Raw genomic sequence first — 21503 nt, forward strand, 5'->3', positions numbered from 1 at the left:
AGGAAGAGTACCCAGAATTCTTACAATCAGTCCCAATGCAGGAAAGCAGACTGTGAAAATTGCAACAGCTGTACAGACAGACTCATGAAGTTTAGTCTCCTAAAAAAGCTGAGTGGTGCAAAAACTGTCCAAAAATCAAGAAAAGATGCCCAGTACAGAAATTCCAGTTAAAGTCTGCAGACACAGCCGACCAGTGAAGAAAACTGACGGATAAATGGACTGTTCCAGTGTTAAGTACGATTTCACAAAGAAGGTTAATTTATTGAAAATGAGCTTTGATAATGTAAAAAAGTTTCACATTTGATGTAAATAGCTTATGGCACGCATAGTATAGTCAAGTTGCAGTGATAAGTGTAATGTAATGCATGCTACCTCAGTCATTTCATAGCTGTTTTAAAAAGGGGTTATTAGATATGGTGTACAGCTTTAAGGTTATGGGCTAGGCAAAATAATTTGCAAAGCAGACCATTTTCTTGTTTCCTCCTGTTTCTTTGGTTAATCTTTGTTTAACTCTTCAAACAACCTTAAGACTGTATGTTCAAGGCTATACAGGCCAAAAGAATCTTAAGGTTGAGTGGGATGTGTACCATTTGTAAAATACCTTTTATTTAAAAAAAATCAGTAATATGCACCACTGTAGGCCAACCCTCTACCCACACCTACTCAGACTCCTATGAGGTAAGTCATGCAGTCATCCTCTATCTGCTACAATCAATGATATGCAATTATTTTCAAATAAAAAACTTAACCGATTTATTATGTTCAGACACTCACCTGTCCAGTAGTTCCCAGTCCTCTCCACCCCAGCGGTCGTGAAATTCCTGTGTATTCATTCCGCCAACTGCATCCAGGTCAGATTTGTAGATTCCCAACAAACCAAACCCATTGACTTCCCAGAATCCTTTAAATCAAACACAAGAGATCATCTAGTACAGAATCCTTTACAAAGATCTAATATAGTCATCTGCATCCTATTCAGTTTATGAAGTTTTCTAACATGTCCTATGCATATCTTAAAACCATGGAAATTAGAAATCGAGTGTGCACCTGTAAGAATGAGTTAAAAATAAATCGGCTACTAAAAGACCCCCCCTCCCCAAGGCCCATTCAACACATACATAACACCTGCTGCCATGCACTTACCATCAGGTTCCTGGGGAGATGCTCCACAGTTTAGCCTCATTATGATGGGAGCAAAGGCCATCTTGCCCTCTACACAGTGCTTCCGGACATTCTCTAAGATGTTGACTGGGAAATACATGTGAAGGTCACATAAGAAAATGATACTGTGGTCATCCTGCAATAAAAATACAGTCTTAGAAATGCTGACCTAGTTTTAAACCAGCAGCAGTACCCTCACATATGCAAAGGCTATATCATCTCAAACATGAGTACCTTTTCAAGATCAAAGGCTACAGAAAACCTAGGCCAAGTGTAAATGCTAATTAACAGTTACCCAAACAGCCTTTTTACTAGGTGTTGCTTTAAGTAAGAGAAAATAAGTTTCTAGAGTTTAATTAGTTTTGCAAAAGCTGTAGTAGAAAGAACTGTTTTGCACATTTTTATAAAAAGGAAACATAACAGCATTCAAAAGAATTTGCACATTATTGAGTCAAAACATGAAAACAACTTGTATCGAAGTACTGTTAGTATGTAAAGAGATTGTGCTGTGAAGTCACAAATACAAAATCAGTGTAACAAAGCAATCTGATTGCCAAAAAGCAAATTCAAATTAATAAACTGCAAATTTAAAAGACAGAGTTGGAGAGTGCAATATGTCATTAAACAATTTTAAAGCATTGGGGCTGAAAGGTGTGAACACGAAAGTTCTGTGCATATATTCAGAGTTAATGGGCAGTTAATAGGCTTGTGGCATATGTGACCATTTGAGAAGTTTAGCCACACAGCAAAGTGAAATTGTGACATATTAGACACCCAGTCAAAGAGAGCTATAATCACCTACCTCAGGGGTGAATGTGACACTTCTCATCCACTGACTGAGAGTGGATCTAAAGGTACATAGGATGTTACTTTGTTTGCTGTGTACAGGGATCCTGTTCCAAAAACAGGGAAGCACACAGTTAGATTCTTGTACATGTGTTAATGAAGGTTCAGGTTTTTGATGAAGGTATTCATGGTACAACCAGTTTTGTGAAGAAGGAAAAAAATACAGAAAAGAGGGTTGTTTGGTAACCTGGAAGCTCAGGTAGAGATCACCATGCTCAGTTTGTATGAGACGGTGTACAATGACAAGGCTTTTTATCTCTCTAGAAGCTTAGGAGAACCAGTCCAATCATTTTCTTAGTTAGAAATTGCCACATTTTTTTCTGTTTGGAAAAGATGATTGGAGAGAGGCATTCTGAAGGGGAATTGTATTCGATGCTAAGCCTAATGAGTGATACAAACAGAAGAACTAATAATTTCTTGGATCTAGCAGAGATGCCTATGGAAATTGCTAAATAGAAAGATTTTGTAAGCATGACTGATACAGGTTGACTGAATAACAGTTTACTGTTGAAAATGTGCCTTGATCTCTAAAGGCTGTGTTAGTTTTAAGGGGGAGGTATTCTCTACATGTTAAGAGCTTGCAAAGTTGGATTTCCCAAATACAATAACCCTAATTTTTGCTATTGAGTTTGAGCTCATGATCATTAGCTCAGGCACTGGCCTGGTCAAGCTCTTGCTGGAGTACAGAAGTTTCAGCATGGATGGGGTGACAATCATCCAGAGATTCGGTAACTCAGTAATCCTTCCAAACATATCTGCTAGGCTGAGCAGACATGATCTGCCTTTCACAATAAAAAATTATTTGGATCAAAGGACTATGTCTCCTCTACCTTTGTTTATCAATTCAATACCAACGTACTGCATGACTAACAGATGATAATGAGGAGGATAAAATTACCAGGATCTGTGGTGGGATTGTCCATATGTAGTGGTACCATTATGGCAGCTCTCCAAGTGTCTGCGGTGCAAAAACTAGAGGAAAGTCTTATGCTGAACAGGTTTCAAAAGGACTGAGCTAGGCTATATTTTGCACTTATTAGGAAGAACTGCAGATGTTACCAAGACCTATAGGGCTACTGAACTAGTATTTTTTTAGTTTTAGAAGATGAAAATAAAGCATGCCCTAGGGTAATTTGGGAAGGATGGGGAGTGTAGGGAAATAGAATTGGCAGATGATTTTACCAACGTGGAATCTGGCATCAGCTTTATGATCAGAATAAGTAATACATACATTTCATATCTGGTTAAAGCAGTACTCGGTGTTACATCTGAATTTTATAATATAACTAAAGATGGTTTTGTGATTGCCTTTGATGACAACAGCAAACAAACTAAACGCTACCCTTACATATGTTTTAATGTGGAATATAAAATATCCTCTTAAGTAGTAGTACTTAGTAAGGAAGTCAATTTGTTTAGTATTTTCAGTCACTGGCTTCTGGTGACATAGGACATGGTGAAATGCATTCACACTATACAGGCATAGTTTAAATATATACACTAACAGAGACAAAGTCATACAATAATTTCACATACACTGCAGTGCCACAGCATACTTATCTTGTATGCCTACAGGCTGGGAAGCATGCCAGCAGAAAATCATATTTAAATACATTCAGATGCTATACCAGTAATATATGCTTCAGTGATGTATAATGAACTATCAGGAGTAGACCTTATTTAACTGAAATCCTAACAGCCATTAAAAGAAAACTCCACTCTCTTCTATAATTTAACTCAACCCTTATGTTTCTTTTCTCCCCACAATATGGTTCCAGTATTGTTCAGGTACCAGAAACCTGTTTGTTTGTACTTTATGAAACTTCCATTCCCTTGGAATCAAACTGAAAGTCCACCCATTTTTTTTTTTACTTTATCCTTTCACATACTTTGGCTGAGGAATTTTTCTCTGCTTGCCTGACATAGCACTGACACAAGGAAATCTGTAATTCTCCCTGTCAGGACTGCCTGCCATCTTACATTAGTCCTACTGATGTCAGCAGGTTAGCAACTGCTATAAAACAGAAGTGTTGTGAAGTTGTTTCCACTACTTTTATTGCACAGAGGAAGAAAGCCAGTATTAGTGCAACCAGTCGATAGGGTAGGCACCTGTCTCTTTTTCTGCATAGCAGTACTGATTTTGGCAGTTCTGTTCTGGTGGGGGAGGTATGAAAAGTAGCAAATGTTTTGATATTTTATGAGAAAAATAAATTTGCTGATTTTTTTTTTAAATGTAATAGAAAGCTTTGAAACTTCATTTAAGTCATCTTAGTATCTTATAACATAGCAGAAACAACCAGCATTACTGATCACAGAGTCTCTATTTTGATAATGAAAATAATTATTTTTTATTTGATGATGGTATGATCAGTCCTGCACAATCTCAAGTTTCAGTCACATCATCCCTCTTTTGGGATTTCAAAAGATGGCAACCCTAATGGCTGATCACTTTTTTTTATGCTGATCCATTTGTAACTGGTATCTTCTGTAACTTCAACAGTTTTACTGAAAGGAGTGTTAGTCAAAGATTTTGGATTTGATAAAGTGTTAGTATGTTGTAGTTTAACATATCAAGGGGTAGCCATGCAACAGAAGTAGGAAATGTAATGTATGAAAGAAAACATTTGTGCCTCAGCTCAAAAAAATCTAATACAACTTCAAGAAGAGACAGTTGTATTTTGTGTACAAGGGCGGCACAGTGGCACATCAGATAGTGCTCACGAAACACAAACTTGTGTGAACAGTTGAAGGATGAATACAGGCCAGAAGGAATCTGTGATAAAATCCACTGAGTCTTTATTAAATAACTCCAAACAATAAAAAACGGTTCAGCGCTTTCATTTTTGGTATAAAGAAACTTCTTCAGAACTAATCTAGTACTGCCCTAGTAGTGCTTAAATAGTAAAATATTCAATAATCAATTAAGTGAATCAAATAAACCCATTTGAAAACTAAACGATCCCTGACTTATTGTGAATGAACATTTAGACAAATGTGAGCTAAAATGGCAGTTATTATTAAATGCTATGAAATGACCAGGTCTAAATGATTCATGTTCTATAAATTGTTTATTAAAGTTGAAACATTTTGAGGTTTAGCCTTTTGTACAGCCCAACCTAATTTTGTATCAATATCTATATTCTTAATACTTAATGTAAACTAGTATGTAAGGTTTAAATATTGTTTCATTTAAATATTATGTATTTGTGCTTCTTTAGGATTTTTGAATTCATCATGGTGTATTTTAAAAGAAGTTTAACAAACTTAACTTGATTTTACATGGTTAATGTTCAGGGACCCTTTAATTTTCAATTGGGTTTAACTGATTTACCTAATTGATTACGGAATATTTTACTAGAGAGCATTGGTAGGTTAGTAGTAGATTAGTTCTGAAGCTGTTTCTTTATACTAGAACTGAAAGCGCTTAACTGTTTTTTATTGTTTGGAGTTATTTAATAAAGACTCGGTGGATTTTATCACAGATTGCATCTGGCCTGAACTCATCCTTGAACTGTTCGCATAAGTTTGTGGTTTGTGAAGTTTTTGGTGTTCTTGTGCTTTTCCAACATTGGTTAGAGACAGCAGATAGTGTTGTCACCTCACAGCAAGAAGTTCCCTGGTTCAATTCTCGGCTCGGATGCCTTCTGTGCAGAGTCGGCATGTCCTCCCAGTGTTTACGTGGGTTTCCTCTGGGTGCTCCACTTTCCCCCCACATTCCAAACACATGAGGTAGATGAACTGGGCACTCTAAATTGGCTGCAGGTGTGTGTGTGCATACAAATGAGTGGTGTGGAAGAACTATTGTGGCACGGCTAGCCACACGGTGGTGTAAACCATGGCTCTAGATGACTGTCACTGTTGAAGTGACACCCCAACCCCATGTGCAAAAAAATGGGAAAAAGGGTTTGTGGATGGATAGTTGTACTTTTTGTACTCGGCTAATAAAATACTCCAAGCAAAAATAGCATGCACATTAGCACATTTCTCCTACATTCAGGATAACAAAACTTTCAACTGTTTCAAGCAATGGTCAGCAGAGGAACCCACTGTGTTTCAAGTGTTGGTTAACAACTTTTGGATTGCAATGACACTTCAAGACGAGTGTAGGGCAGGGTCTGACAGTGCTCATAGCATAAGACTAAACAAAACGGCAATCCTTACAAAAAGGATGGAATTTCACGGATTTCTTTGGCTGGAGATATAAGATTGCTATGAAGGCTTATAACAGACACTAAGAGAAATGAATATGATGGTCGTTCAGGGATAAAATGCAAGCACTCTTGCTACACAAGATGTGCAAGAAGCATGTAACTAACACTGCTATCGTTGTATTCCAATGGACTAGGAAGACATCATCACTTTCTTATGTCTAGCATGACTGATATAAAAGGGACTTGTAATGCAATCTGGGAACAGGACAAGAAAACATTAAAACCTCACATTAATATGTCACACCCCGTATTGGCCACTTTGTGGAAAAACATATAAAATATTATAAGAAAAACCTAAAGTGATTTTAATGCATTCAAACAGCTGAGAAAACAAAGGTACAATAAAAAAAATCATTTTTGAGTTCAAACATGGAATTTTCCTTTAAGAAGCAGACTTAACAGACCTGGTGCAGAACATAGTCAGAGCAGGATAAGATTCACATGCACACTGACGTGCAAGACTTAAGCAAAAATGATTAAAAGACAACATCTTTACTTGTTTCAAACTGTTGAAGAAGTGATCTATCTTAATTATGCCAAATGTTAAGCTGTTTTCAGTATTAGATGCAAACTATGGATTTTAGCAGATAAGGATGAATAAAAACACGCCATGTTGTACATATTTAGTATACCATTATGAAAACAAATTCCTGAGGCTTCATTTGTTATTTAAGTATTTCATCAGTCCCAGAGGTACTGCTCTTGTACAAGGTAAATGAATGCTTACACAGTATTATGAACACAACTGATGATTTATTAGACAAAAGAAGAACATAAGAGACCGATGCAGGAAATGAACAGATAAAAACATAATCAGTTTGCAGCTGTGGCAATTTTACACTGAATAAGTGGGACTGTAAAATAAAATTAATAAATATAAATTATGTGGGTTGCTTTCTAAAATCAGTAGGACTGAAACTAAAGTCAGAACAACAGTACAAGTGCCAAAGCCAGAAGACAAACAGACATTAATGAGATTTTATTTTATTTTACAGTTTGTCAGCCCAGATATGTGAACTGATCGACAGGCCCTTTTCAGCCATGACTCGGACACAAACAGAGCAAACACAAATGACAGTATAAAACAGACAATGCAAATGAATAATAAAAATTAACAAAACAACTTTAAATACAAGTTATTTGTAATATGTACAGTTAGTTGTATAGCAATACAAATTTAAATTTATTTGCAATGTTTACAGTTAAAACATACTAAAAGTCTAAACAAACACAAACTTTATTTAATAAATCTGGTAAGCACTTTCATTCCTAAGAGTTTATCAGGTTTATTAAATAAAGCCTGCGTTTGTTTAGACTGTTGGTATGTTTTTATTTTCTTATATGGTCAATTTTAGTATTATTCATGAGGCTTTTTGCTGGAATGTTTACAGTTACTTGTAGAAGTTTGATAATATTGTACTAGTTTCTGTGCAGTTAAAATGAAGACTGACAGTATACAAGACACACAGACTAGCCTTTTCCTTGTAGTATGAGCATGTAAATTCCTTCAATAAAATCTTCTCAAGTTTTATTTTCTCACATAAGGGTGAAGTTATTCCAGCTGACAGGGCCAAACTCAGAAAATGCTCTTTCCCCCTGAAGTTGCTTTGAAGTAGGGTCTGTTGCGAATTATGGCTGCTTCTTTCACATATTTTATGGCACAACTGTTGTTTAATTTGTATTGTTGCTCTCAAGGGGGGGTACTGTTCTGTTGTCACTATTTTATCAGACAGCTGAATAATAAGGTGTCTCTTTCATTAACAGAAAACTAAGTGGAGTATTGCAAGAGTTGGCAGTGATGAGTTGTAGATCTGCAAGCAGAACAAATCTGTAAATTTTATTTATATCTGTTTGAATTTTTTGTGCATTTGTGTTATACTGGCAAGTTATTAGGGGGAGTCTACATTTGACTTCAGGGAATATGACATTTCAGGCTAGAACATGATGAGAAGATTTAGCAGAATGATGTAATATTTTGCACAGTAAGTTCCAAAAGGTCTGAAATACGTATGCCTTTTAGAAAGCTAATGGAGTACGGTATAGCCTGGGAATGAAACTATGAAAAAAATAGTTTAGAAATGCTCAACAATCGAGTAATAGAAGCACTTACTTATTGAACATTTATGATGTAAAAAAGCCAGTTGTGTTGCAAATGGATGCATCTCAGAATAGGATAGGGTCTGCGATCATACAGTTGAAACAAATCAGTTGTCCATGGATAAAGAACATTTTCAGATACACAAGAAAAATATTCAGAATTAGAGGATGAGTTGTTAGCAACAGTGAGAAATTCTATGAGTAGACTTTGGGCAAAGACATACTAGCAATGGCAGACTGCAAATACTTTCAAAACATATTCAGAAAGTATCTGTTGTACAAGTCATCTTTGAAACTACAGATGTTCTTCAATTTGAAAAAGTATGAATGCAAAGTGAAATAAAGACAAGACAATGAATTAATTACACACAGCGTATATTGTGTGTAAAGCATATTTACCAGAAAAGAATTAAGATTTGCTAGAAGTAGTAGAAAATCTATGGATAATACCACAGTAACAAATGATGGAGGAAAAGTGAAAATATGCCAGAGATATACTGACACTGACTTAGAAATGCAGACACTGAAAGAAGTCACACTGAAAGGTCGGCCACTACAAAGATCATAATTTCAGAGAAAATTCAGTTTTACATTTATTCAAGTCATCTCCAAGGCATAATGTTCAAAGATGACAAAAGTATAACATATAACCAACTGAAAAAACAAATGCTTAAAAGAAAGGAAAGAACAAATGCTTAAAAGAAAGGAAAGAACAAATGCTTAAAAGAATACTAAAGCTCAGGTCAAAAGCTAAAGTTACATTCTACTAGCCAGGAATGTCATCACAAACCAAATGCTACAAAACTGTAATATACGCAGTTCATACCACAAGAACAATCTACAAGAAGAAATATCAAGTTATACTCTACAGGGGTGTCCAAAGAGCAGAGCAGGCATGGATATGGCTCAGTTCAAAGAAGCCACGTCCTTAACAGATGTTCATTACTATTACAAATTACCTGAATTATCAAGTTGATATGCAAGTGTAGTTAGTGCACTGAAATCTGCATTTCAAGCTATCAGATGTTTTGGAAAATGGAACACTACATCAGCCATGAGATTAAAATGTCTGAACAAAATTAGAAGTATTAATATATAGTTATAACCATGTCATCCAGAGCAAATTAGACAAGTAGACAGTCAGTCAGAAAGTGAAATGTTGATAAGAATGAGGAGTTGCAGTAGCTAAGGCGCCTGCATTTCACCATTTTGAAATTCAAGAATACTCAAATGCAGTGACTCAATCGCTAACCTCTAAAATGGATGAGAAGAAGGCTAAAGAGTAAGTTACCCATTTCATCTTCTTCACTGATGCCACAGAACTGAGGCCGAGTTAAAGAAATATAGGTAAGGAATCAGCAAAAACAGGAATCTTAAAATACTCCATGAAATTATGTGATCTGAAGGCAGGAGACATTCAGAATTCTGGAACTGTGTGAAGGTTAACAACCAGAAACTGCTATTATTCATAAAATAAAGGGAAAATATACATTTTATCAGAGGAGAATACAGAAGAATGCTAAAAGGAAGAAAAGGCATCTATTCAAGACCTTCCAGGATTCCTAAGATGCAGAAAGGGGTGTCAGACGCACAAGAATCCATACTACCACCACCAGCAGCAGCAACCTGAACTGTTACAGAAAGAGACTGAAAACATATCATATCAATCCAACAGTTTCATTGTACAGTATCAATAAATGGAGAAGATAAAAGTATGAAACCGAGCCACAGGCAAACTAGACACAGAGCCATGAGGGATATAGAAGATAATGACATCATATTATTAAACTGTCATAGCCTATACATGCTGGATAGGAAATGTGGGCAGGATATGGACAAATAAGGGAATATATGAGAAAAGTGAACTTATATAAGATAGATATTAATGAAAGGCATTTGGTAATAGCAAGAATAAGGTACGAGGAAATTAAAGAAGCCATTATGGCACAAAAAAATGAAAAACTCTGGGACCACACAGTAAGCCAAAAGAAGTGTAGAACATAAAAAAGACAAAATAATAAAGGTTTGTGGAAAATTGTTCAATAATATTTTAATGAGTGGAAAAATTCCCTGCCCATGACATAATATTGTAAAAGTAGTGATTCCAAAAGAGGAAAAAGATGATTTGACAGATCCAGAATTATACAGACCTACATCGATTTTAAATCGTGATTATAAGCTTTTATGACAGTTCTGGCAAGGAAGCTAATAATAATACTTTTTACTCCTCTTTTTACTATTCCTTCACTATCTAACATTTCTCAAATGACTAAGAACTTTCTCTATATTAACTAACATTTTCTAATCTCTCAACCTACTCCTGGGCAATGTCTAGAACCTCCTAAGTATTTATTATAACTGTTTACCTTGAATCAAAACTACTACCGCGGTTTGTGGTGCTGCGGTAGCATTGTCGCCTCACAGTAAGACGCTATCCGGTTCGATTCTCAGGTAGAGCGTCTTCTGCGTGGAGACATGCGTGAATGGACGTACCTTCGTTGAAGGTTGCACGTCAGGCCTGGCAAGCTGGTACGTAAAAAATCAACTGCCAATCATTAGCGGACCGGAGTTCCGCTGTGGTGACCCCTAACCGGGAAAAGCCGAAAGACACAAACAAACCTTGAATCAAAACTACTATTTTATTTGAATGCTTTTTAATGTTAATGTACTGTATTTTATACATTAATAGCCAATGTAATTTTTTGTTACAAATTCTATGCTGTTTGCCTATTTTATCTTTAAAGTACTCTGTAATATATATATATATATATATATATATATATATATATATATTTTTTTTTTTTTTGTGGAGCTTTTCTTCCCAGGCCTGCACAGGAAAATGGGTTTCTGACCCAATGGACTTTCCCAGTCAACAAATGTCAGTAAATAACAAATAATAATAATAGCACCAGATGAATGTGGCTTTGTAGAAGGAAGATAGATGTTCAACAAAATTAAAAGGATACTGATGATTCAAAGAGATGTTGCAAATAAAAGACTGACACTAATGTCAATAAGTCCAGATGCAGAAAAAAAACTTTGATAAAGTAAGCTGTAAATTTTGGAAGATTTGTTAAAGCAGTTGGAGTTCCTAGAAACATGGATAGAAATACTGCTTAAAATATATACAGGATCCACAGCCTTTTCAAAGGATGGAGGGAGAACTGTTAGATCCAACAGAGCTGCAGACAGGAGCAGGCCAAAGACGTCCGCTTTCAGCACTGTTCTTTGCACTTTATTTAGAACTCCTGGCAAGGGACATTAGGCTTTCAGACAGATCAAAGTATATATAAGGGCATGAACAAGATAATATACCCTATTGCAGATAATCCCCTGATCTGGCACCCCTTCAACTTGTTAAAATTGAAGACAAAAAAAAAAAAAAAAAAAAGAAAAAGCTACTGAGACTTGAAGAGCAAAGCAAGTAGATGCTACAGTTTATACTTGCCACACACGGCACACTAACTCTGTTCAATGTAAATGTAATATCAACATCCAAATGCCAGTACTGAAACAAACACTGATTAGTTTCTGTTGATCAGGCTGCCCAGCACTTTGCTCACTGGGCAGCTGCCTCCTTTGTCCCATCCTAGCTACACATCTGGGTGTGATATAGGTTGGTTTATCTTTAACAGCTTGGGGCTATAGCTCAAAGGATACATGCCATATGGTAAATCATTTTTCAGCTGGCAGCCAGAGTAAAGTCCGCAAGATAGACTAAGTTTTGTTAGCATCCCGATTAATTCTATAACTGGTACAGCTTGTCATTTGTTAGCATCCTAACAAGTGTTATAAATGCTGTACTGTGTCATTTCTGAGCTTGATGACGTGAGGATTGTACTCCATGAAAAGGAGAAATGAGACAATGATGTGCAAGAAAGGGAGCCCCTAAGCAAATCCTACAGGTTAAGGGGAAAAAAAATCTTTGGGTGGCACAGAACAATGCTAGTGATGTTCTCTTCACCTAGCTCAAACAGTACATGGACGAGTGGCACATTGATATGCTGTATGAATTCTACCCACAACAATTTCCCAAGGTGTTCCAGAAGGCTCCATGTTAGAGTTGCTTCAGTTTATCACTCTTCGTCAATAAAACCAACAGTAATATAAGAAATTCACAATTTTTTCTTTAAAATGGTCTTGTTTTTGGTCCACATATTCTGAAGAAAACATTATGTCCGCTGAACTTTTCAAAAATCTAGCTCATCTGCATGGATGGCTGTGGGTGATAACATCCTCCCTTCTCTATCATACACGCAATAAGTTATTCAAACTGAAGAACGTTCATATCCCATCCCCTACAAGGCAACAAGCTTGAAATGGTCCATTTTATCAAGATCAATGCAGTGATCACACCTCTCAACCTAGAAACATCAAAAATCTGGACAAAGGCCCATGAAAAGTAGGTACAACTGGCCAAAAATTGTGATGTCTATTAAACTAAAATTTGCATGCATAATCCCACACTCTCCAATGGAATTGTGGGATACCAATATGAAGCTTGAAGTCACTAAATAATAATAAATGATGGCAGACATTTGAATTTTAGACTTCATATCCCTCAAAAAATACATAATGCAAAACCTGTTACTCTAGCAACTATCTGAGTGTGCAGGAAAAATATTTAAAATCTGCCTCTATTTTTGGGCCTTTGTTCCAATATTATTTTTGGCTTTGTCCAGATTTCTTGCTCTGACAGACTGAGAGGTATCTTAGCAAGCAACATCCCAATGAAAGACAAATGTCAGAGCCTGGCAACCCGCTTGAACTGACAGGGGAACAGTTTTTTTCTTAACCTATACATTCTGCCACAACTTCACCTACCCTTGTTAGTCAAGAGTTTTAGAGTCCCCAGCCCCACTGCACCTGTGCCCAAAGTACAACCTGCCCAGACTCGGAGTGGGTCTGTTGAAGACTTCAGCTACTGAAACTGTATAAGTGAGCAGTATGCCTAACACTAAACTTAATTCTTGTCAAACTGTAAAGTGTGTGCTCACTCCCACCAAAACCGCAAACTTCTTGTTCGGCCACTAAACTCAGTTCGGGGGGGGGGGGCAGTCGTAGTGCCCAGCACCCCTTCTGCCTGCAGTGAATACAAAACTCATACTGGCAAGGCCCCTCCATTAATAAGTACCTATCATTTTACATATGCACACTGCCAGGTTCTCAGTCAGATACAATGGGTTGTTAGCGACAACATACCCCTTCTCACCTGCGCCTGGCAGGAAACAAGCACATATAAAGTACAATTTTGTTCCACATGTCAATAAAAAAAACCTTTGCCAACAGCTTTCAAAACATCAAATAAAAGGAGAGCGCATTTAAACTTAACGGCCAAGGAGATGCCAGCAAGAGGCTTACCTGTTTGACGTTTTGGATCTTCTGGTTTAGGGTTTATCTCCGTTGGGTTTTTCCTTCTTCTAGTCCTTGTTAAGTTTACCTTTTTTCCCCTTTCCTTCCCTTTTCTTCTCTAACATAATGCCCTTCACTGACATCCAGTAATTAATTAGCTTGAATCGCTGGATCTCCTCACTGGTGCCCTTCTTCTATTTGTCTTAGTACAATTCTTCTCGTACAGTTTCTCTCTCCTGCATGTTGTCAAACACACACACTCACACTCTACCTGCAGCTACTTACTCCAAAGGAGAGAGTGACTCCTTTTCCACTTCCTGATAACAGGACACGTTTACCCTTATAAATACTTGTAGTCAGTTAAGTTTTTAACAAAAATCCTGATCTCTGACAGTTGCACTGTTTAAATATTTATTATCTTCTTGACACCTGTCCTATCCTATATTCTCCTGTGACTGTCTGCTATATACTAAAGTGAAGCACTTTACAACTTGGTATTTTAAAAACTTTCTGGTACTTTTATTTGTTTGACACTGTCAGTGTAAGTATTTCTTGTTTTTGAACATGCTATTTTTTAATATTCTGTTTTGGCGGTTGCTCAAAAGTTGACATACATGTCAAAAAGAACCACCCCTTCTCAATTATTTTATGAGTTCACTATGGCAGACTGCTATAAATCTGGGCAAATGCAGTTTTAACAACAGTCGTGGTAAACAACTCTACAACTCTGTCTGGAAAATTTTTAGAGCAAAAAACTACACTTAACCCAGCCTGCCACACAGCCCCCTTACCATACAAATAATAAACCGCACAGCAGTTCACCCTTGTACAACTAATATAACCTTTATGTACCTCTCAACCTCTTAGAACACGAAATATAGACAAAGCCAAAAAATAATGGCGGGATAAAGGCAAAAAAAATAGGGGCACATTTTAAATATTGCTCTTGTAAGTTTAGGATGTTGCTAAAATAAAAGTTTTGTTAGCATGCATTTTGTGGAGGATATGAAGTCTGATACTCAAATGTTTTCCATTATTTAGTGGCTTCAAGAGTCAGTGATAAGCTAGAAAACCACACATTTTATAAGGAACAGATCAAAAATATGAATTGAAAATCTGGACAGTTGAGAGGTATGATACAAGACATAATGCATTCATTAACACTGTCAGTTCTGAGTTTTAACTTCACTATGACCATTGCTGTAAATCATTAGATCTCTTACTCATTGGAAAGCAACTGTCACAAGTTCCTCCTCCTACTAGTTAATTTTTAATCAGCAGATTTTAGAACCCCTTTAATGACACCTTGCTTTTAACTGCAGCTTGTCTGGTGTCTCACTCCAGTGTTGTGAAAAGTCAGAAAGGAGTTATTTGGCTCCCCAGCACCTTTTAGACAAACCTAAAACATGGAGCGATGAAAGCAAAATATCAAATAAGGAATGATTATTGGCAGGCAAATGGTAGCATTCCTGACAAAATTTAGCTACTCTTTGGTAGGAGCATAAAACATATACCTTCTTTGTAACCCAAAAGCTGATGTGTTTTCTTGTTTTGGAGTGGACTGATTGGCCACAGTTGGGTGATGGGGAGGTATTCAATTCACCACCACAGGTTTAAAGTAAAACTGTATGTATGATATTCTCCCTTAGCAGGTTCAGGTAAGTAAAATGTTAAGAAAAATTGTAAAAAAAATTAAATAAATAAATAATATATATATATATATATATATATATATATATATATATATATATATATATATAAAATAAATAAATAATAAACAGTTTAAAATCGGGATTTGAAGGGGCCACACAGGAATCCGCGGCACCCCATTATTTTGCCCTCAAAACCAGGAAATAGAGAGGAATTTGATACGGTTGAGAGGTATGGTAGTGATTCATCTGTCTTATGAAAAACTCACATAAACAAAATAAATTCAAATTCCAAGGCCACAAGAAAAACATTCCAAACATGCCAAAAATAGTAAATTCTCTAAGTTCTACCCTCCCAATTATTTATTTTTGTCCTGTGCCTTTAAGAACACCAAAGACAATTAGCTAACTGCTCTTGATTGTGTTTCCTTTATAAACAGGAAGAGCTAACCACACTTTCATACGATCTGAAGAAGGCATCTGCCGAAAGCGCTTATCGTTTGGACAATTTCATCAGCTTTTTACACTCCAGTGAAGTATATGTTTTTGTCAGCTTTGCTTACTAAGCATCTATTAACTGTGCTTTAACAACTTGAAGCCTGAAGTTGTGGATGTTAATTACTAGGCTAATTATTTCAGCATTCCAGTGAAGCTTGCATTTTGTCAGCTTCACTTTTTAAGTTTTCAATAAATTGAGTTTTAACAGCCTGAAGTTTGAAGCTGTGGATGACAACTGCTTGGATACTTAACTTTTTTCAATTCATCATATTCTAGTGAAGTTTACATCCTGTCAGCTTCAGTTTTTAAGCGATTAATAAATTATGTCTTAACAGTCTGAAGCCTGAAGCTGTGGACGACACCTAAAGTCTTTTTTCTTTCTACCTTATACAATAGCATTTGATATGACATCACTAAATAAATAAATAAGAAACTCTTGCATTCATACTGATGAAAATCCTTAGAATCTGCATAACTTTAGAAAATGCATTCATTAAACACAGAAGCTACACATGTAAAAATGACACCCTCATAAATGTACACAAAGACACATTGAAAATACTTGTGAAAATATAAACAGTTTTGTAAATTTTTATTATGGTCAAAATAACCAAAATGAGTGTGTATACCACCACCCAGTGGTGAATAGAAATAACTGAATATAACTGCAATTAAGAATACAAGGATTTAGAAATATTCATAAAACTTAGAGGAAAAAAGCCCCCCCCCCCAAGGGTGATAATCCATCTTTGCTCCTCAATGCTTAATATTTTGTAGTTGTTAATGTTTCTGGATATCTTCGATATGAACTTTGCCATTACCATAAAACAGAACCTAGGCCCTGGGTGCAAAACAGAATGTTTATTTAGGGCATTACTAATTCTTTGACATCTGATATCACTCAAATGCTCAGATATTAGGGGAGTGGCCAAGATGCGCTCTGGTTAACAGTTTTCTTTTGCTCTGCTACTTCAAAGATTTCTGACAAGATTCATTATTTTTAAACAATTCTAATTCAGTTATTTATACAAAACCTGATACTTCTAAGTGCAGTCTGGGATTGTATTAACATTGTTTTACATTTATTATTGGATTTTTCCTGTCAACCAACCACCTGACAATCTCTTCTCATCATACTGACTAAAAAATTAGTTTCTTCAAGGTTAGTTCTCAGAATTCTTCATTACGAAAGAGTTTCAGTCTCTTCTAGCAAGTCTCCAGTTGTCATTGAAATTAGACAGAATGGATACGAAATTAGATTACTTCAAGAAGCAGTGTTCAAAACAGATGGAGCTGATACATGAAGATTTACAACTACAGAAATCTCAGATTTCGGGCATTGAACAATCACTAAATAAACACAGATGGAAAGCTACATGAAGGACAGAATAATAGTGAACTTTTGTTGAAGCAGAATACTTTACTGCAGAATAAACTTGAGGAATTGGAAAATAGGTCACGTAGGAATGATATACACATTTTTGGTCTCCCAGACAATATAGAAGGTAATAATATGGTGAACTTTTTAACTTCATGGCTGCCTAGTGCTTTGGATCTTCCAGAAGCTTTTTCATACGGAACTGAAAAGGCACACAGATCTCCAGCTTCATCTCCTTTAAAAATTAACACCTTCACTAAATCAGTAATAGTGAGATTCCTTTCTTCTCATGACAAAGAACTAGTTCTTAAATCTGCCTGGTCTAAGTCACCAATTAAAATAAATGTCAACTTCATTCATTTTGACAATGATTACTCAGCTTCTGTTATTTCTAAAAGAAAGCATTTTCTGCCTTTGATTAAAGAACTTAAGACACAACTAAAGGTTCATCTTTTATTTCTTGACAGAATGAAAATATTTCTTGCTGACGGTTAAGATTTTTGAAGACCTGGAATCTGTTGTGACATTCATAAGATCAAACAAAATATTGGACAAAACAGAAGATATGGACTGGGCAGGCATATCTTTGAAGAGGGTTGCAGAAAACAACAACTGGTAGTCAACTGACAAGAAGAACACAAAGTCTTCTCCTTATGTCAAGATCTAATCAGTGTTCCTCCTTCTTATAAATATACTCTTATTTTTCCTATATTAAAGACTAATAAGGATCCCTACTAGATGTTCCTCATACAGGCCAATTTCTCTTTTAAACACAGATTATACAATGTTTATGTCTATTTATGCTAACAGGCTGAAGAACTTCCTTCCATTTCTGGTTGATGAAGACCAAACAGGTTTTATTTTAAACAGGAATATACATGACAATATTAAGAGAGTATTAGCCACAACTGATTATGCTTATAATTCAAAGGATAATTTAACTCTAATTAGATTGAGTATAAATTGTGCTTTTGATTCTGTTAATTGAGATTATCTTTTTTGTACTTTAGAAGAACTAATTTTTTCTAACAATTTTATACAATGCATCACTCATCTCTACAGAGGATGTCAGGCCTATATCAGGATATGTACTTACACTTCTCAAAACATTTAAAGGAACTAAACAAGTCTGCCCTTTATCTCATTTGCTTTTTACCCTTGTTATGGACCCTTTAGCTAACTGTATAGGGATAAATTCAGATATTGAGGACTTTAAATTAATGTGACTTCTAAAATTCAACTGTTTGCAGATGATATCATTCTTACTGTTAAAGGAAATCATCCTTCTCCTTCTGGTATTTTTGAAATTATGGGAAATGTTCAAAGAAAATCTCATCTAATTTTTAATGATAACAAAACAAAAATGCTTCCTATCTATTCTAATATTAATAACTGGAACGAGAAGCCTACTAAATATTTGGTACAAACAGGCCAGTTAACATATTTAGGAATACTACTAGCTAATAAAATAAAGGACATAACAGACTAATTATAATAGTTTATCCTGTATAAAAAATCTTATAAATGAATGGAATAAGCTCTCGTTTACAATGGAAGAGATGATTTCTATCATTAAAATTATTATATTGCCAAAGATACTATATATTGTACACTCCATATCCTTATTGCCCCCAAATCATATATAAAAGAATTTAATTCAGTGATGTGGAAGTTTTTGTGGTTTCCAAATAAGCCTAGAGTAGCACTAGCACATCATATGAGAGACTGGTCTACTGGGGGAATTGGTTTACCAGATCTGGAACTGTACTCAATTACTTCTGTGATAAAAAAAATCTTTATTAACTACTAAACATTATTCAGCTAAATGGAAACAGTTTCAAGAAGCTCTTTGCTTTAATATTAATAACATACCTACTTCTAATAAATTGCTAATATTAATCTGTTTGCGTTCTAAAAGATTATTTTACAACAAATAAGCTTCAAATACATATTTAACACTACGTCACTTTTATTAAAGACATTTAGAAATTTTATTTATTGAAAGCAGATGCTTGTCTTTTCTATTGCTTTCACACAAAATAATATTTCTTCTTTAACTCTTGCTAAAATGATCTTACCCAAGGAAAAGAATCTCATTTATTGGTTTCAGTTGTTGACCAAGGACAAACTGAATTTTGTAGATTACTTAATTATTAAATATGACTTAAGGATATGTGGTTGGAAATATAATCCTGTAGACAGTTTGTGATTAATAAAACTGACTTAATGTCACCAAGTACAAGAATTTCTGTTTATAAGTTATTAAACCTTCTAACTATATTTATACAGCAGAATTTACCAAATGATGGCAAGCTTTCAAAAATATATAAATCAGAAATAAAACAAAAAGTTATTCGGAGAACTATTGGAGCTACTTCTCTTCAGTTAATAATAATCTTCCTTCTGATAATAAGAAAATAATATTGGAATCATCTAAGCTGACTACGTCTTCACTTAAATGGACAGTTTTCTTGGAAATTTATGTACAGGTCATTTTTACAACTCAAAAAATGGAATTAATTAGCAAGAAAAAAAGTTTTGTGCTGGAAATGTAAACCAGAGACTAAGGCAGATTGGTCTCGTATGTTTTTTGATTGTGTAGTTCTTAAATCCTATTTGGATAATATTAATAGTTTCCCTTCAAGCTTTATTTTCAGATAAGTTTGTTTTATCCAAATATCTGAATCTATTTAACACTCTGATCCCTAATTATGTAAAAAATAAATATACTTTGTTATGGTCTATTTTGCCAGTTGCCTGAAAGGTTTTAACTAGAAATTCGAAGACTGAGACTTCTCCCTCTTTTACGGAATTCAAGAATATCATAACTGAATTATGTAATTTGGAACTTGTTAGAGATTATGAATATAAGGCTGAAATTAGTTCTGTTGTAAATATGCTGAAAGACAAAGCATAGAATAAAAAGTTTGCTTGAATACATGTATAGAGTTTAGCAATGTAAAACGGGCATTCATACTATATGTATAGCAGACAGGCTTCTCTTCACAGCATCAGAAAAAGCCTAACAAAGCAATATTGGAAAGCAAGTATTACATGATTTCCTCATGTTTGTAGAACAAATATCTATTAACAGAAATCCTTTTTATAAACTCAGCAATACATGTTTTTTTTCAACAGCAACAGAACAGATGTTTCCTTTCATACTTCTGTTATTCTGATTGCATGCATTTGTGCATTTTCACATCAGTAGAAATCACAAAAGGACAATACAACAGACATTATGTGACTTCCCACAGAAGGCCAAAAAAAGATACCAAGAGAAAATAAAATCTTTGTGCATGACTAGCACTCTATATAACAACTGTAGTAATTCAGTTATATGAGAGAGGTACAGAGAGAGGTATTTTGGTAGAAACACACTTGTTTCGTGGTATTGTATGGAGAATGGAAAGTCATCATCTATACTGTTTGTGAAGAAAAACTTTGTAAATATATGCTATAAACTGACAGAAGAGTACGTGTTGTTTGTTATAACAATAAGTTATCTGTAACTGTGCTTATAGCTGCAAAATATATTTCTTTATCAGTGTGCAATTTGAAAGGCTTGGTGCTTTAAACAGACTAGATGGAGTCATGCAAAGCTCTGTGTCTCTCTCTGCTTCAGCAGTAAACAGCACAGCAAGACTGTGTGTCTTAAGAAGACTTTGGATCCAGCACAGCATAGAAGCAGCGCACACATAAAATAAAATTTTCAATGGTGACCCTAAGTGAGTGGGTAATGCCTTGTATAAGGTCACTCCTGTAAAAGCACAGTAACGAACATTTATGTGAAGTACTTCAGTTTTCTACAGTTTGTAGCAATACAGTTCATCAGATGTATGAATCCGGAGACACTGCAGTGCAGGAAGGTGAGCAGTGCCATAAATTCTCCAAAAAAGGTACAATACAAAGTTGTAAGACTGAAACTGCCAGTTTTGCTGTACCAACTTCATAAGTGACTACAGAAACTTTTCAAACTACAGTAAAGCAGCCTGGCCATCTGCCTCTCTGTTGACTGGTAAGAAAAATTTTCTGTGTTACATACAGTATGAATGCCATAGAAGTAATATTAATAACAGAATGAAATGGATATACAGCATATTAGCAAATGTAAAACCTTATTAGGGCAAGTTAATAGTAAGGCATTATGCAAATGGATTACAATATTTGACAGGTATCTGAAACAAAATCAGGTGTGGTATAAAAAAATGTTTACTGTGTGTACAATGTCATAAAAATACAGTGCATGCCATTATTCAAAGGTTAGACTGTACAGACAAAAATATTAATGGTAAAGAACCAGAAAAAGTT

General features: G+C 35.3%; 1 protein-coding gene across 1 annotated transcript in view; it reads right to left on the bottom strand.

The window, feature by feature from the left end:
* Positions 1 to 21503, bottom strand: part of B4GALNT3 (beta-1,4-N-acetyl-galactosaminyltransferase 3) — a 539452-nt gene that overhangs the window by 25524 nt on the left and 492425 nt on the right. Inside the window, exons 16-17 of the mRNA XM_044087281.1 lie at positions 1144 to 1297; positions 775 to 901 (exon numbers count right to left, since the gene is read on the bottom strand). Of these exons, the coding sequence (XP_043943216.1) occupies positions 775 to 901; positions 1144 to 1297 (281 nt within the window). The remainder of the gene's footprint in view (positions 1 to 774; positions 902 to 1143; positions 1298 to 21503) is intronic.

Source organism: Protopterus annectens, chromosome 11.part0, assembly GCF_019279795.1.
Source record: "Protopterus annectens isolate FY-2018-M chromosome 11.part0, PAN1.0, whole genome shotgun sequence".
In the NCBI taxonomy this organism is placed as follows: Eukaryota; Metazoa; Chordata; order Ceratodontiformes; family Protopteridae; genus Protopterus; species Protopterus annectens.